The sequence below is a fragment of the Olea europaea genome, chromosome 14 (genome assembly GCF_002742605.1).
Source record: "Olea europaea var. sylvestris chromosome 14, O_europaea_v1, whole genome shotgun sequence".
Classification (NCBI taxonomy): Eukaryota; Viridiplantae; Streptophyta; class Magnoliopsida; order Lamiales; family Oleaceae; genus Olea; species Olea europaea.
This window is the reverse complement of record NC_036250.1, coordinates 14,036,785-14,056,009: the sequence shown is the minus strand read 5'-3', so window position 1 is coordinate 14,056,009 and position 19,225 is coordinate 14,036,785. Positions and strand designations below refer to the sequence as shown.

General features: G+C 32.5%; 1 protein-coding gene across 2 annotated transcripts; it reads right to left on the bottom strand.

Moving 5' to 3' along the window:
* Positions 1–839: 839 nt before the first annotated feature.
* On the bottom strand, positions 840–6,551 carry LOC111409247 (aspartokinase 2, chloroplastic-like). 2 transcript variants are annotated; one of them, XM_023039260.1, is made up of 13 exons: positions 6,359–6,551; positions 5,438–5,961; positions 5,255–5,337; positions 5,104–5,144; positions 4,405–4,559; positions 2,941–3,090; positions 2,735–2,830; positions 2,474–2,590; positions 2,094–2,213; positions 1,918–2,010; positions 1,720–1,842; positions 1,440–1,556; positions 840–1,245 (listed from the first exon to the last, which is right to left on the bottom strand). In XM_023039260.1, exons 2-13 carry the CDS (start codon positions 5,831–5,833, stop codon positions 1,048–1,050), a joined length of 1,689 nt encoding a protein of 562 aa, XP_022895028.1. In that variant the 5' UTR covers positions 5,834–5,961; positions 6,359–6,551; the 3' UTR covers positions 840–1,047. The 2 variants fall into 2 exon arrangements, with proteins under 2 accessions (XP_022895028.1, XP_022895029.1); XM_023039261.1 differs by having other exon boundaries at positions 1,726–1,842; positions 6,359–6,550.
* Between the last annotated feature and the right edge of the window lie 12,674 nt (positions 6,552–19,225).

Genomic DNA, 19,225 nt, shown 5'->3' with positions numbered 1-19,225 from the left:
CCATATCCCGTATCGAACGAACCCTCAACAAATGAACGTGGATTTATTCGTTTGATTGTTTGTGATAAAATACAAATATAATAACTAGTAAAAGTATAAATGTTGTAAGGAATGAGAATTAGACAAAACTTTAATAGATGTAATGAGAAATGGTAATTTGATGAATTGAAATTGAAATTGAATAAACTATAAAAAATAATCAATATTGTATAATTGTAAATAATTGATTAAGTAATCGAGGCTATTTTGCACAAGAGAGTTAAGACTTGAAAGAAAGAGAGTTGAAAATTGAGATGAAAAAAAATTAAGTGTTTATGGGACTATTTATAGAAGTGGAAAAAATAAAAATAAAATAAAATAAGTTCAGTTATCTAAACGATCACTTTAAATTGGCGAGCCACGAGCTGCTCATGGCTTGTCATTTAACGAGCCATGAGAGCCAGCTCGCGGCTCATTTCCCACAAACGGCTCGCCATTTGTGCGAGCTGAGTGGGCCAGAGCATTGGGCTCGAACTTGTATTTTTACAGGCTCGAACCGCCCACAAGTCCCGTTTTCGCTAGTCGAACGATCGAGTCAACAAACCGCTCGACCCAATTGCGATCCCTACAAATGCGTAACCAACTTGAATCCACAATTCCACACTGGTATGAGAGTGATGGAACAATTTTTTTATTTTTTTAATCAAAACAGCATCAAAGCGTGCACATGCCTAACCCAATTCAAATCTTATTATATGAAATCAAAGTACGTATAGGAATTTTTTTTATTTTTTATTTTTTTTACCATCCAATTAAATTTCTAACAAGTAGACAACATTGCTTTATATAATACATGTCCGTTATCAAAAATAAAAATAAAAAATAACAACATTAGATTATGAATAATCCTCAAAAGTTAATATTTGGATCATTGTATATTGCAGTTGCACAAGGTAAACAATAATGCACCGCATCGCTAGGGTTCAACTCTGCTGAAAACAAGAAAATCTACTACTTGAGAGAGACGTGTTTTAAATATGAATCAGAAAGCGACTGTCGTGACAAAATTTATGTTGGTTTCCAACCGTCGATCGAACCATTTCCCGATACGAGCTCCGATATATCACTCTCAAAGAAAGAAGAGTGAAGAGCCCTAACACATTGTTCGGCTTCGCTGTCATTTACTATCAATGAAATGTTGACTTTTGAAGCACCTTGAGAGATCATCTGAACATTGACTCCATTCGTACGAAGCACATGGAATGCCTGCCACATGATAAATGAAACGCTTTAACAAAATATATTTACAGAATAATTATCGAAAATATCAACAACGAAGAACGTGGAGGCGCAAAATAATTCCTAGAAATTAACATTATTGTAAAGCAAATTTTTAAAAATGAGGAGCATTAAACCAAAAAGATAACTATGCTAAAATGTAGTGGCGTTCATAGTAGCACCTTTTCTACTATTAGCGATGACCTCTGAACATTTCCTATGAGAGAGATGATTGATCGGTGCTGTAGAAGATTCACAACTGCAATTTTTTCGAGTTCTTCCACAACATGATCTAGTTCCTGCTCAACAAGTGAGAAACAAGGTAAGACATCTAGTGGAGCAAACGAAAGACTCGTGCCCACAGCTAAAATTCAAAGTGAAAGTGAAACGATAAATTGATGGAATATTTTTCAAGCTTATACAAATCCTTGGTAATAAAAAAAGCCCTGCCCCATTTCATACGCTTGCCTGCTGGATCAATTCTCTGCTCCAAAGCTTGGAAGGATCCAACGTCAAGGAAATACTAACTTCACTAGTTGCAACAACATCCACAGATATTCCTAATTCTTCAAAGATTGAAAACACCTGAACAGATGGAAATTTCATTAGAATTGGAATACTTGTCAAACCAGGCAAAAGCAAGCAGCATGTGCGCCTCACCTTCGCAAGAAACCCAAATTGACCAAGCATTCGGGTGCTGACAATATCCAACATTGTTACATTCCGTTTCAAGACAATGCTAGTAAGTACCGCCTGTAAATGGAGAAGAATAGATGTAAGCTTTTTGACCATTCCATTAACAATGTTTTGTTTGTCAACATCATTATGCTGCAAACCTGACTCATATCTCTTGCTCGAGTAATCAGGGTTCCTGGAGCTTTTGGATTGTACGAGTTCTTAACTCGCACAGGAATATCACCCTCCCTAGCTGGCCTCATGGACTGTGGATGGAGGACCTTCAAGTCCAAAGAAATAGAAGCATGGCATAAGCACGTTATACTGAGCATAAAGAAGAGGGGGCACTATTTGGCAAGTAACTCTATTACATGTCATCTTCAATCAACAAACTAGCTGCATATTCTTATATATGCTGATTTACAAATAAACTTGTGTTTGGATTCCAAGTCTAACCCAGCAACACCTCACTTTATCCGGCTGAGAGAGTGAAGCCTGGCAATTTAGCTATGATATGCAATGCATATAGCACTAGTGATACCTGAGCGCCAAAGTAAGCAAGTTCAGCTGCCTCATCAAAGGTTAAATATGGCACTGGCTCTGCTTGTGGATAAATGTTGGGGTCACATGTCAAAACACCATCGACATCTTTCCAAACCTGAAAAGGACAAAACAGTGATGGGAGAGATTATACATTTTGATGCATGTATAGTATACAATAGAATAATTCAATGCAGAGCAGAGCAGATAGTAATGCTCTTTTTCTTCTCAAAGCAAAACCAGAGTGTTGAAAATCACTTGCCTGAATTTCTCCCAAGCCCAATGCTTTACCAATAGTTGTTGCAGTCAAATCACTACCACCCCTACCCAATGTAGTCACTGCACAAGTTCTCCAACCCTACAATCAAATGTTCATTATGATTTCTTATTTCTGGGATCATAGAAAATTATGGACAAGAGAAGCACGGTAATCAAGGAAATATACACAGGAATCATAATGGAAGCAACCTTTCCAAGGAAGCCAGTCACTACAGGAATTGCAGGATCCTTAACCCAATCGCCGTGCAATCTCTTTGCAACAGCCGGATAAGTTGCTTCTAAAATATCGGCATTTGTAAATTCATCGGTTGTTATAAATCCAATATCAAAGGCATCATACTGTCAAAAGACGTGAATTATTAATTTATCCAATATCACATGACAGAAACAAGGTAAAATTAATTGTGTGAGCGGGCAGCACAATAAAAAGTTTTGCGTGATTGAAAACTATTAAGAAAATCGTTATCAAATAATAATACATTAAAATTAAACAAAATAATTTTGATTAAGCACGGTAGACATGTTTGTAATATGAATGTGTCACATGATCTGACAGGGTTGGAGAAGTGTTGCCGCATTCTAGTTGCTAACTGATGTAGTGCATGACGCATTGGGATACTACCTAGGATGCACTGACATTTCTCCCAAGTGGGGAATGAAAGCCGCGACATGCGAAAATACCTCCAAAAAGTGCTTGCAATGGTAAAACGAGTCAAAAGATGAAATTAATATAGGTTGAACATGGACATAATCTTCCAATACAGCAGAATAATAGTTTAAATTTTTGAAAAATCATTCTGCAAGGAGAATTAAAAAAAAAAATGAAGCACGTAAACAAGAAAATGTTCGTGAAACCTTGTCAATGAGAATAACTGTAGTGTATTGAAGAATGACAATTACACTGGCCGTGTAAGAAACATTTAATTACCTGCTTTATTATTGAGTCACATATTATCAGTTCCCACTTTACAGTAACTAATGAATGGGAGGCTATTTTTTTTTTTTTTTATTAATATGGGAAAAAAAATGCAAGTATTTACACATTTCCATTTTTTTTTATTTTTAATTACTTATCCGACCAGCACTTTTTGGCTGCATCAACTTGGATATGATTAACTTATTAATCTATTTGCTCAAGCTTACCTTAAAACACAAGTGCATGCATTCATGAATGTACTACATGGCAACATGGCATAACCGATAAGAGATATGAGAATTCTAAGTGACAATAACTTTTTACAAGTATCATATATGAACCCATAGATGTTGCTACAAACTCTTTGAGAGCTAAATTTATTAAAAACATAAATTTATCTTCTCTTATCACTTATAATTTCTCCATTTTTGGTACGGTAGTGGTTGGACTATTTGCACTCAAATGATTAATCAATCTTAATTATATTATAATTTGAGGCATCAATGAGGTTACCCAGAATACAAATACTGTCTCATAACAAGCTCTTGCACCTATATTGTTGCAAGTGTAGCAACACTTCTCATTTTGAAAATACGAGGCAAACAAAGACTTCGAGGCCTAGAAATACTAAGAAAAAGCATAACTAGTTTTTTAGATCAAAACCAAGGATTAACATGATTCTTATAGAACTTGTTACAAGGGCTAAATTTTAGATAGTGGAAAAATAAGAAGCATACTTGGCGAGATTTGACACCAATCTTATTCAAATAGGCAGAAAAAATTCGTGTGGACATGCATTCTCCAAAAGAGACTAAGTAGTCTTTTGTTCTTGGAGTGAGCTCTTTCATCATAGCAATACCATTCAGAAGTTGCTCCAACTCAAATAGGTGTTCTGCAAATTGTTTACCACAAACAAAGGGCAATCACAAAATAGAGTTAAGATTAGATATATTATACATGATCAACATTTAAATGGAAAAAAGAACAGCAAATATGTTACAAAGGAATTTAACAAACAGCTTTCCACAGTCCCAACTTAAGGAAAGATTACATGACCTGCAAATTAGTGAATATAAAGACAATGCCTAACCCTAACAGAAAGTTGGAAGGCAATATACCAATTGAACAAAATAACTAACTCATATGCAAAACAAAATTGAATGGCACGTGCAATAAACAATGATAGGAGCAGTATGGCACAATAGCCATTGGAACACCAATAGAATGCTTGAATAACATCATAAGGGAGCATTTCTATCAAATTTCAAATGGCATCTCCCCCAACACTAGTGGGCTTAAATACATTGGTCCCTGACACTGAGATGTTCACCAAACGCCATCGAAGATGACAATAATAGTATGATGAGAACTTCTTATCCGTTGGTTCATCAAGATGTTAGTTCAAATATTGTTGTAACTTGTGAGTGATAACTCACTTGAAATTGTAGATCTTTCTACTCCAAGCTCATCCACCGTCCTGATTATTATGAAACAATTCTCATTCAGAAAACCATGTTAAGATTAAATAAAAAAAGAAAATTCGGAATATGACATAATGCAAACAAAAAAGTGAATGCTCTTGGTCACCTCAAATGCAAATCTTTGACAAAAGCCAACTCTTCCAGATCAGAAACATTTGACACACCGCAGCTGACAGCCTTTTCTCCAGCCTGATATACAAGCCAATCATTTCATCAGGACATCTTCTCAAAAGAATTCACAAAGAATACTCATCGAATGAGAAAATTTATATCAAGATGTAAGAAGTACCATCAAGAGCTTGTTGGTTGTTTTCCCCATTGCAGAAAGAACTATGACAGGCCTTTCTTCTGGAAAGCTAAGAATGAGGTCAGCTACCTCTCTCATTCTATCTGCTGAGGCAACGGATGAACCCCCAAACTTCATTACACACGTCAATTCGTTAGCAATTTCTTCAGAACCTTGGTTCTCAGTACCATGCCTTTCAAGTACATCAACCTTCCCAGCCTCACAACTAACTCGCAGGGCTTGTTCCCGACATGAACCCTTCAGTGAAGTACATAATTCATAAGCAGGAGCCGCAGATACAGAAAAATTGGGCCGTGGATACGACCAAACAGGCCGTAGACATGAAGTTCCAGCTGGGTATGGCGTTTTGAATCCACTTACATGCAGTGAGGCCGCCATGTTCAATGAATATCCCAAAAAATAAAGAGATCCAGGCAAATGAGGGAAATTAATTTCTCCAGAATCAGAGAAAGTTGATTGTTTAACTTTCTCCGCCGATACAAGCGTCCAAAGGTAGTGTCAGAAATCTAGCAAACAATCAACATATCATATGATAAATTCAGCTACTTCAGAATAAACATTCAAACAAAGATTGCATTCAACTTTCAAACAACGCGTGAAAAATATAAAAAAATTAATAAAAAATTAAAAATAAATAATAATAATCATAATAAAATTGAGTACCAACAATGACAAGGGAAGCTTTCGATAATTTTGAACAAATAAAGGACAAACTCGCAACAAATTTTAATGTCGTCAATTCAGTTACAACTAATTAATAACAGAAAAGGAAAAGGCCAGACAAATTGTAGCCATCGTGGAGGCAATTATAAGAGCTGCTGCATTGCAATTCATTCTTAGTAATTAAAAATCAAATGTGAGAAAATGCAAACAAGACATAATTTAGGAAACGAAGGCTTGTACCTGAAAACGGAAAAAATGCAAGAATATAGGTCAAGTTGAAATGGTTCTTTGTAATGCAGCAAACAGATATGGCCGGCGAGCGGCGGCGCTCACAGTGTAGACAGACAGAAGAGAAAGACAGAAATGGCGGGCGGCGGCGCTCACAGTGTAGACAGAGGAGAAAGACCAGAGATCTGTTGGCTTCTATGTGTAAAATAAACCCCATTTTAATCATTATTTCAAAAGTACCCTTATTAGTACGTTCTGCAAATTTTAACACTTTTAATATTAAGAAAAAATATATTATTTTAGAAAAATTATTTATGTGTTTATTGATTTATTGATAATAATTTTATTAAGTTTTACTATTTGTATCTATACTATTTATTTAAATGAAGAAAGGAACTAACATTTTCACACAATAAAGGCCTTTTTAATTAACGCATGAAAATGGCCTGTTTTCACTAATTGTGTGTGATTGATTTCCTTTTTCATGAAAAATATTAGTTTCCATCCAAAATTCTACTTTTTGGGTGTTGGATTGACAACTTTTTCAATAAAAAATATTTAGCAACTTTTGATTATGTGATTATATTTTCCTCAAATACAAGTAAAATATTTTCTTTAATAATAGTGATTTTTATTTTTCAAGTAATTCACTCTCTATTACTCTCTTATCTATCACATCTCTCCCACGACCCACTAATAAAAAATGGATAAGTATAATATTTTTTAAATTGAAAACTAAATCAATCAAATACATTTATTCAATTAATAATTTTCATACAAATGAGTTCTAGACAATTGAAGTGTCTAAAATTTATTTTTTTTCCATACAAATACCATGTTCGCAATCAAATGTACCTAAAATTATTTTTTTAAAAAACATATGCCGAGATATCAGAATGCATCCAGAATTTGTTTATATTTAAGGGTCAAGTAATATTATGATTGGTTGCCTGTGTTGGACAAGAAAATTCTTGTTTTGGCCTAACATGTGTGTAGTGGCAATAGACCAATTCGAATCGGCTTGATTTCTATCTGGAAAAATATTTGATTAGATCCTTTTGTTCGTATGCATACGAGCTTAGCTCGAATGAGCTCAAATTTATTATTACCTTTTTTAAGAAATTAATAAACTGAACCCAGAAACTAACCGTCTCGTAAGTTTAAGATGAGTTTGTTTGTGAAACAAAATTAAACTTGACTTGATCCATTACTCATCTCAACGCAAGTCAAAGCAGTCCAGTGGCTCGGCTTGTTTCCCTACCCATGTGGAGTAGATTGTATATCAAAAAATGTTAGCTAACATCATTTATTTGTTTAAACATATCATTCAATGTTACAAAAGACTCTTGACCTACTAAATTTCTGTTAAAATATATGAAAAGAAAAAAATATCCAATATACCTTTCCTTTTTATAAACACTAAGGCAATCCAAAGACCAGGAATTCAAAATGTTCGTAAAGGAAACTTCATCACCAACCATGGTCTAAGAAATCAAACTCGTTTGTGAGATCTTCTTTTCCATCGGATTCAAAACAAATACGATAAACACATTTCAAGGTTATAATCTGAATCGTCTAACTTTTTCCATATTTGTAGTTATTTTTCTCCTTTTAGTTCGTTTGGATGAGAAATTGTGAATTTTTAGTAGGGATGCCAATGGGGTAGGTTCGAAACATTTTCCTGCCCTGTACCCACCTCATTATCCTTTTAAGATGGGGCGGGTCGAGGGCGAGGCATGTAGGGATGGGCGGTTGCCCATTTACTTACCCGTTTAATTTTTTTATATATATAATTGTTGATAATTCATTTTATTGCCTCGATTCATTCAAGTAAGACAATAATATGATTATTAAATTATTTATTTATTTTTTAAAGTTAAATTATTCGAATATATTTGGTAAATTAAGGTTTTTATTGTTTATCATATTCTTTAGATAATTTTAGTTGCCATCTTCTATTATAATTAATGAAATTTTGTAGAATTTTTTTTATTTAAAGTATTGAATTTTTTAAAAAAGAAAAAAATAAATGGGACGAGGCGAGGCCACCATTACATGTACTTGACCCATTACCCTATTAAGTAGGTAATCCCCACCCCATTCGGGGCACGACCCCGCGGATATCGGGTTTAACGGTTATTTTCGTCATCCCTAATTTTTAGTATAAAATATTGTTTGGCAATTTAGTTTTGTGTTTTAATTTGTGCATTATGATTTAAATTTGAATTTAAATTGATTATGAATTTAAATTCTAAATTTTGTTCTTTACCAACCCCCAATGTCCTTCGTTGATTTTGATGATTATTTCTCATCGATTGGAACGGGTCTATGAGGCCTCACTAAGCCCTTCCAATTTGAGTGAAATGTTCATCTTCAACCCCTTATAGTCTCAAAGTTTGAAAGATTGTTCCTCATCAACCTCTTGCAGTCAGTGATGAACTATATTTTGCAAGCTTTTCTTAACTAGAATTTTTTATATAAATTTCTAATTTAATGTGTTATTACAAAATGAAGTATGTTATTGACAATAGAATTAGTGAATTTGTAGGGAATGTGACACTAACGGTGTGTTTGATTATATTTATTTTCCATGGAAAATATCAGTTTTCCACCCAAATTTTTATTTGGAGTGTTTGATTGCTATTTTTTTCCATGAAATTTTTTTTCCAACTTTTGAAAATATGCTTAACATTTTTAAGGAAAATATTTTCCTAGAGTAGATGTGGTTTTTATTTTCCACAAAAGATGGAAAATATTTTCTTTTCTAAGTAATATTTTATATATCAATCAAACACACTCTAATTGTAACATCAAAAATATAGAAAAAAAAAAGTATAGATGCTCTAGATTACCATCATAAAGAGAAGTCGCATTGTTCATGTTTCTGAAAAAAATTTCATATAAGGCACGTTTAGTTCTCTGGCCAAATCATTAATGGGGTTTTGTTTAGAAGAGGGGAATGTTGCACGATTCTTTTTATTCGGGTTTACCATCATTAAAGGATTAAAATTTAAATATTGAAGAAACAGTTAGACTTAAAATTCATCGAAACAAAAGACTGTTGAATGAATATTTTAGATGCAGATTTATGGTTCTCTAATGCATTTGGAGATTGCATTTGATGGATGCCACAGTGATGCATCATATATATAAGTTTGTGCTAGCATTTTATCCTTAAGACCATGTTTAAATGCAAAACCAGAAGGCGTCGATCAATCTATTTTCTTGGACGAAGTAGACGAAGTTGATGTATTCACACATATCAATAAGGTAAGAGGTGTTTTATGGATACATTGCATTAAGTTTGGACATTCAAAAAAATCGTCGAATATTGAGTACAAATATGATACTACATGTTTTCACCGGCCGTGCACATAAATTGCACAACCTTATGATATTTCTACATGTAATGCTAATAAGTTTTATAGGTATAGGTATAGGTATAGGTATAGGTATATGAAGCTATCTCAGCATTGTCAGCTAAATGGATATTAGAAAGTGATTAGACGAGGTCTTGAGGATGATGAATAGGTAAATGATGGATACCCTAATGGAAAAGATATTATTGCTATCCTTGACCATTCTAGAATAGGTATACATTTACATTTATAAATTATATCCATTTATTAATTCAATACATGACAACTAACATTTCTTGGAATATCAATACGTCAGCTTGAACTTCTTACAGTGCTATTGGCTACAGTTGAGCTGATGGAACAGGGATACGTGCGAGGATTGTACCTTTCACCTAGATAAGAAGATCCAATCATTGATGCCTATCTTGACGGGGTGGAAGTATTCAAATTTATAGTTCTATTTTGTTAATACACATGATAAGATTGTAATAATTCCAATTTTCTTATTTATTTAGGAGCACTCTTGTATTGTACGATGATTTCCATTCTCGTAGATATCTCCACCACAATGGATAGTGATAGATCATTCCACATATATATCTTTATCTACATATCAGTCTCCTACACAACGTTGACATTCACCTCTTGCATGTTTACGCTATAGTATCTTCAATGATTTATTAGAATGCTTAGGAAGAAAAATGTCAATAATGGAGCACAAATTTATGTGTCACTTGACAAATATTGTGTAAAATGAAGTAGAACTTTTAAATAAAAAGGTGGATATATTTATTGAGTTTGCTTGACTCTATCATCAAACATATGGGATGATAGAGGAGTTTGGGTGGGAGACAGTTGTTGGGATGGGAACAGATGGGACTAAAGTGACAAAGGGAGTTGCGAATGGGATGGAAAATAGAAAGCGAAAGGCTAAGGTAGATATGCCAACGGTGTTAGGTAAGAGAGAAAATACAATTACAACATGTGAGTTCTCCATTCACATCAAAGATAAAGAAAACATTCATGGAAAGCATGAAGTTCGGCCCGATCAAGAAGATAGAGTTACTTAAATGGTACAATAATACAGGAAGTTGATAAGTAACATTGGTGTTTATAATATACTATAATTCAACTTAAAGTTATTAATCATTTACAACAATGTTTTTCTAACGTCGCACATCAATTAAGGAGACTTCAAATCACAAGCGCCAAGCAATGGTTTCGCAAAGTAGTGAGAGACTGAGAATGGCTTGGTTATGATGCAAGCACAATTTTATATGAAGTATATTCATATACGATACATTGTTAGTTAAGTACCATTTTCATTGACATAGCATGTCGACCTAGTGATGTATTTATTGAGCTATTAGGCATTTATGCAAATGAAACCATTCGTCAATCGGAGAGTTATTTAGGACTTCATGTTCAAGAATGCTTTGGACATTGAGCAGATGTGTAAATATGTGGATTCAAATAAGTTTACTATGCCAAATTGTCTCTTAGATTTCTTGAATGGAAAGTTACTATTGTTGGGTAAGAAGGGGGATAATTGTACACGTGTTTTCATTCCAATGTTAGCAAATGTTCATTATTTTGCAACCGGTTACTTAGAGTCAAAGAGCTTCATCCTACTTGATATAAATTAACAGTTGATAGAATATAAGAAACATCTAAATGAAATATACGGTGAGTTCTTTGCAGGGATGATCGGTACTTCAAATTTATTTAAATTTTAACTAATCTTGTACTGTTTCTTCCATAAGTGACTGTTGTGTATTCACAATCAAGTTTATTGAATTCCCAAGCAATTTCAGTTAATACTCGTTAACAAGCATCAAATGCCCAAGTGGAGGATGAAGTTAGCATAAGATTTGCATACACATAACTATGATCCACAATATTTTGTAAATATACTTCGTAAATATGTAAATTTAAGGTTTGTGAATTATAATTTTATATCAAAATGTTATGAATCTTTACATTTTTTCAAGATAAACGTTAATTGATAGTTTTCAATATATCGACTTATATTGTACCAGACATCATAAGTTATAAATGTTAATTTTGCTCGACCATGTAATAAATAAATAAAAAAAATACTATACAAGAATCATTAAACTATTCATCCATGTGGATATTAGTGAGTGAAATCTAACTAATAAAATTTTAGTGAGTGTACCCAGTTGCACTCCACACGTCGCACTTACGATTGTGAGAAAGCTCTCCAATGAAAGGTATTCTTGCTATAAATTTGCATCTAGTACGCAGTTGGACTAGAGGTGGCAACAAATCGAGTGAAGATTATATGTCAAGAATTTTCCATTCGACTTCATTTGACATATAGTTTCGACGTATATTGCTCTCCCATAATAAGTTGAGAAATACTTTAACCTCAACGAGTGAGTTGAAAATTCTCAATGTGCATTACGATGGCAACTGGATGTGCACATAGAAAACTCTCTAAGTGAAACTTTTTACAAAGTTGGTCCACTTTCACTCATTTGATGAAACAACAAGAAGTCAAGTAGCCAAGCTGGTTCCAACCAAAAACCTATCCTCAGCATTCCCTAATGTACAACTTGACAAAACCTTCTTCCTTTTTCACGTCAAAGTGAAATTAATCTATAGGCTCCACATACAGTTTCTTTGCCACCTCAAAGAGTCGTAAAAGTTTTTTTCCCTTGTCAAATTTAGCGTGTTGGTACACGTTTGTGGATCCACACGTCTATTATTAAAACATTTAAGCAGCTTACTGTGAATGTGCTCGATCAGTGGAAGAATTAGTAACTCTCGATCTTTTTTAGACAATGAATTGAAGGACTTTGCATTTTTTTAGATGTCATCATATTATAAATTCCCATAAAATGTGACATTACCAAGTGTTCAACTCGTATCTCTTTGAAATATACCCATACCATCTTAAATTTACTTTGTCACTCCCAAATATTTATTTAACTCTGAAAGATGTATGCCTCTACTGCTCTCTTATATATCGATAATATCCCAAGAATCTAGTACCTAGTATTTAAGTTGCCTTATAAAATTATATGTAGTAACCATTATGTGAATTGGGATGAACGTCTTTAACATCCTTTACTAGACTATGACTTAGATGAGATACAAGCAAAGTCCCTCGACGTCCCTCATTACTTCCTTCAACTTTGTTCATCTTTCTTGGAATCGACTATGTCAAGTGTAAGAAAATAGGTTTAAAATATTTGCATATTGATTTGCAGAGACAATTAGCATATCTTTATATTTTGCTTTCGTAGATGTTCCATAGATGTAGATTAGGTGCCTCATTGAAGAGATAAATCGTTGAATCCAAGGTCCACTAAGAGTCATGAAGAAGTTTTTAAAGCAATTGTTAACATCAGTTTCAATAAAAAAAAATGCTTGACCACATTTGTTATCTCCATTTTATGGCAATACGAGGTCAATTTAACATAAATTTCCTTAGATAAATCCATTAAATAATTTAAATCCTTTAAATGTATTATTTAGCTTTCCAGGCTTTCTAATAGCTCTTAACCACTCTTAACACTCGAAAAGATGTCATGAATGTCTGCAGGTTAGTAAATTGTTTTAAGGTTTGAAACTTGCGTATTATATGTCTTTCAATAATTCATTATCTTATTTGTGTGTAGGGATGTCAAATCGGCTCGGTGGCTCGGGTGGCCCGTGGCTCAACTAGGGAAAGATCGAGTCGACCCAACTCGTGGCTCAGATGAAGCGAGCCTAGGCTCTAACCGAGCCCCATTTTGGAGCATCGGCCTGAGTCGACTTGTTGTGGCTCGTGCCACATGGGCGGCTCGTGTCATGGGCCATTTTTGGCCCGTGACAAGTCGAGCCGAAACTAAATAAAAAAATTAAAAAAATAAAGCTCAAAAGTTACCGTTACAGGCAGCCATTATAGCTGCTTGTAGCAGCAGCTAGCAGCTATAGCCGCTATATTATAGATTCAATTTCAAGTTAATAATATATAATTTACGAATTACGAGATAGCCTCGTAAATTGAAATTTTCGAATTTAAATTTGAAAACTGAAAACAGATTTTTTTGGCTATAAATACGAGGTAAATCTTTAAATTTCAGATCAATTTGTTTCAATCGATTTTAACTTGTGGTATCATATCTTCAAGTTTTAACTTCAATTTCTTTGCTCTCATATTCAATTTCTTTCACTCTAATATTCAATATTTTGTACTATGCTAGTTATAAATGGATTTTACTAGTGATAAGTTTAATCAGTTTAAGGGTAGCTCGAGTATTCCATCCGGTTACGATCCATCTCAAAATGTTTTAATTGATTTGGAGAATATTGAAGAGAAAAAAGTACTTGAGATTAAAAGGTCGAAAAAAGAATTCTCGAATTGTTGGAAACATATGATACGTAAAAAAATTGGTATTCAATATGGAGTAGATATTTGAAAAATATGTTGCAATTACTGGGGCAAAGACCTTAGTTGGAAGCCCGGTTCGAGCACAACGTATTTGAATAGACACATATTAAGGAGTTGCAAAGCGAAACCAATCGATCTCGACCAAAAATAGACTGATCTAGTGTTTGGCGATTCTTGTTCTACTCTTTACACATTTGTATATTCACAGAAAAGATTTCGTGAAAGAATGACTGCATATGTTGCTGCAACAAAGATGCCGCTTACGATGATAAACTCAGAACACTTTACCCGACTCATGTAGAATTATCTCCAACCCAAGTATTCTTCTTATTGTAGAAATACTCTTCGTTCGAATACTATAAAATCATATAACAAAAGAAAACAAGTTACTATTAAAGGTCTAAAAACTTTTAATAGTTGGACCGGTGGTAATAGAAAAGGTTATATTGCTGCTACAACTCATTATATTGATCACTTGTGATTTTTACATAAAAAGATTATTGCATTCAGATATATAGAATATCCTCATAATGCCGCTAACATAAACATGACTTTAAAAGATATTATATAGGAATATGGTATACAAGATACGGTTCGAAGTTTTACTTTAAATAATATTAGTGTGAACAAAGTTGTTATCGAAAGATTTATTAATGATTTTAACCCTATATTTGGAACTTTATTTTTCATCAACTTTGTGTTTGCCACATTATCAATTTGATTGTAAAAATTGGATTAAAACATATAAGTTCTCATTTAGGTAAAATTAGATAAGCAATAAATTTTATTAATGTGTCACCAACAAGAAAGCAAGCATTTAACAATTTGTGTGTAGAGTAGCTCACAGGAGAAATCATTTGTTACTAATATAATACAAAGATGGAACTTTACATATCTTATGTTAGATTCGTATGAAAATTAAGATAAAATGATTTCATTATATTATAATGGTAGGCATACATATGGAACCGAACATAATTTAGAAGATTGAGAATGATTTATTGCATTTTATGTGAAAAAATTTTTAAAATCTTTTTCGATGCTACAAAGTAATGTAGCAAAGTTCATTATATTATAATGGCAGGCATACATACGGACTCGAACATAATTTAGAAGATTGAGAATGGTCTATCGCATTTTATATGAAAAATTCTTAAAATCTTTTTTGATGCTACAAAGGAATGTAGCGGAGTTTATTACCTTACATCTTCACTTGTTTTACATCATTTTTTTTACATTTCACAAACATTTCATAATTACAAGAATTTGCCAGTTTTTTCTGACGTAGTCTACTCTATGGAGTTAAAATTTCATAAATATTGGGAAGAGTTGCGATCTTTATTTATTTTAACTTCAGTAATGAACCATCGACTTAATTTGACAGGTACAAAAGCCAATGTAAAGGGGATTTCAAATTTCATGTTTCATGATGTGAAATTATCACATTTTTATATAGAATATATGTTATGTGAAATATATAATTTTTATGCTGAAAAAGAAGGTTAGTGTAGTTATGCTTTCCAAAGTTCTTTTTCAAGAAATATTCAACAAATTCAAAGGATTTAGGAAATTATTTGGAAAGCAATACAAGTATTCCCTTATTTAGGTCTAATTCATCAATATCTAAAGCGATAAATATCGGTGGTACAAATCTTGAAATTCCCTCTAAGTTAGCTAAGTATATGTTTGTGGACGTTCGTAATGTGTTACCTCCAAAAGAATTACAGGAATTTAGTCTTCTAAATTAGTGGAGGTGTAATGAAAGACAATATTCAATTGTATAAAAAATTACACGTGATCTACTAACACCTCCGATGTCTACCGTAGCATCGGAGGCTGCATTCAATTTAGGTAATCGAATTTTATCAGACGAACGTTCAAGACTAAAAGAAGATATATTGGGAGTTTTAATATGCTTGAAGGATTGGATATTTGTGAAATTACATATTCAAGAACATGTTGACAGTATAAAAGCTGAAGAGTTGTACAAATCCAAACATAGAATATTGTGAGTTTTTAAAATAATTTGTTTCAAAAAAAATATGTAATTTTTAAATTTATTTGTTTCAAAAAAAATTGTACACGAAATATTTTATTCGTGTACAATTTTAACTCCGTCTATGTCATGTGATTAATCGGTCTCAAGCCCAGAAAAAGAAAGAGGGTTGTAAGTTGTAACTTTTATTTAATTTGTAATTCGTATAAATTATGCAATTTTGTAAGTTGTAATTTTTATTTAATTTGTAATTCGTATAAATTATGCAATTCTTAAATTCTTTATAAAAAAATGTTAAATTTGTAATCTTGTTGCTTAAAAAAAATAAATAAATAAATAAAAATAAATAAATAAAATTAATTGAAACAAAATTGAGCCGGCCCGACTCGGCTCGCTAAGGGCCAAGCCCTTTTTTTTGGTCGAGCTTTTGCTCGGCTTGGCTCGAGCTCGAAAAATGCTCATTTGATTTTGCTCGAGCCTAGCCCAAACCTTGAGTTTCGACTCGCGAACCAGCTCGTCTCGTTGACATCTCGACTTGTGTGTGATCATTGTGACGAATACTTAAAGAGGAAGTATGTTCACATCCATAACGGTGAACTACAAATTAATCATATTTGTCAAACTTCATTCCTCGCAAATGTCATTGCAACTATCATCTACATAAATAATTGTACAGGCAAAATCTCTTTGAATTCAAGTTATGTTTCAAAGCAACCAATTGCACAGCTTCCCTGAAGATCTTTCTTAGTATCAAATAATTGGTCAACTTTCTTCATCGTCTGAAATCACACGTGATGTATGAAAAGATCGTAAACAAGGTCTAGTCTGAATTTTCACATGATTCATATCCACGTATAGATAAAAGTGACGAGATCCTCGTTTGTAAATGCAATTTTCTCCTCATTATCATGAATTATCTTGAATTGGGGTGAATACAAACAAGTTATGACAAATTTTCAAACCAAACCACTTAAAACTGTTTGAAATTTTTCTATGACGAATCAAATCTCTTCACCTTTTAAACCAAATCAAGCCAAGCCCTTTTTTCAATTTAGTTTGATTTAAGACCACAATTTAGAAAAAAAAAACATATATCAAACAAGTTAAATTATTAATATTAGTTTAACATATCAAGCAAAACATAAATATTATTATCATTACAAATATTATAAACGAAAGTAAACGAAATGATAGAAACAATTGTAATTGGTAACATATTCAGTTTTAACACTTGATTCATTCTCTGCATAAAAATAAGAATATATCAATTGTATTCATTAGTTATAATTAAATGGTATAAATTAACTAATAAAAAAATGAATAGTACTACACAATAAATTCTTTGTGTATTTACCGTCTCGACCATCTTTGCACTCAATGAACTTCTAAAAGAATCAAACTAGTAGAGAACGTTGACTAGAAGCAACTATGGATATTTGAATGGTTAACACATCTCCGATAATTTGGAATATAATCTTGTACTTATTTAGATTCAATTTCCACCAAAGTTATATGTTGAGAAACTCATGGATCAAATCTTCACAACAATCATTAAAAAAATCCACTAAATCATTTTGATTGGGATGTGTTTAGTTTTAATTATGTTGGATAAAATTTATTTTATTTTATTTTCAGATTTATTTTTGTAAGCAATGTGACAGTTTAAAACGATATGTAAAAATTGACGCCTAAACCAAACTATTTCGAAATGGTTTAGTTCAATTCAAAATCAAAACATTGACAGATTTACGTTGACCTAAATCAACGATTTTGAAAAAGTAATTTGGTTGGATTTTACAATATGACGATTTCGTTGTTCAGTTCTAATCTCAGGGTCTATGTGCAGCATTTGTTTATGGAATAACTACATTATCCTCTCAAGCTATTCACACCATGTCTCAAAAATCATCCACATTAAAAGAAGGGGCATTTGCAAAAATATCTAATTTTATATATGTCAATTCAAAAATGTCCATTTTTGATATTCTTTATAAAAATGGCCAAATTTGATACCAAAATTTCTATTCCCCCTTAATAAAAGAATAAATAATTTCATATTGCACAAGTCAAATCACAATTAATGTTAGATACAGAAATGTCGAGAACAATATTTAAAGTGTAGAAAAATGTCATATTCGGAATGAAATATCTTTCTAGACATTTAATATGTCGAGAACAACGTTTGAAATGTCGAGAACATTTAATATTGTGATTTAACATGTGTACCTTTGAAATATAAACGGATTCAAATATCGAGAACGGCATTTGAAATGTTGAGAACATTATTTTAATGTAACTTCTCATGAAAGCTATTTAGGGGCACTCTCGCCCAAATAATTATAAAAATAGACATTGAAAAATTTTGGACATTTTTGTAAATGACTATATCAAAATGGACATTATTTGTAATTTCCTATTAGGAAGAATGAAGCCTTTGGTTGAGGTCACATGCTTCATGAACCTCAAAAATATCATTGCTTACAAGAGTTGCATGATATGTTAAGATTTGGGGTTCAGGGGTCCATCTTAATAATGTCAATCTTATTAAGAGGAGTGACCCATGATCTATTTAAATTGATCAATATTTTAGTATTTAATCGATGTGAGATTTATTCCCTTAACATGTCCTCGTAAGATTGTGGCTCTTTTTGAGCAGATCAATTTTGAAATTCGTGTGCTTATTTTTTAAATTTAATCGAATCGAATAGTTCGTTAGAGTTTACTGGACTTTGATACCATGTTAAGATTTGAGGTCCATCTTAATAAGGTCTACCTTATTAAGAGGATGACCCAAGATCTATTTAAGTTAATAATATTTTGATATTTAACCGATGTGAAATTTATTCACTTAACACGATAAAAAAGAATGATTCTTTTGATTGATTTCAATCAATAACTTCAATTCCATATCTAAAATAATCTTTGTCGGTGGCATTGAAAACTGTGTGTTTGTTTGGAAAAATAATCTGAACTCCATCTCATGGTCAAAAGAATCAACACTAAGGATGTTTTGTACATCACTATACACGTTAGTATACAATGAAAAGAAAAAAATCGTTGATTTTAAAATTTGAATTGGGCTTACTATGATATTTTTTCTTTTTTTCTTTTTTTTTTTTGCA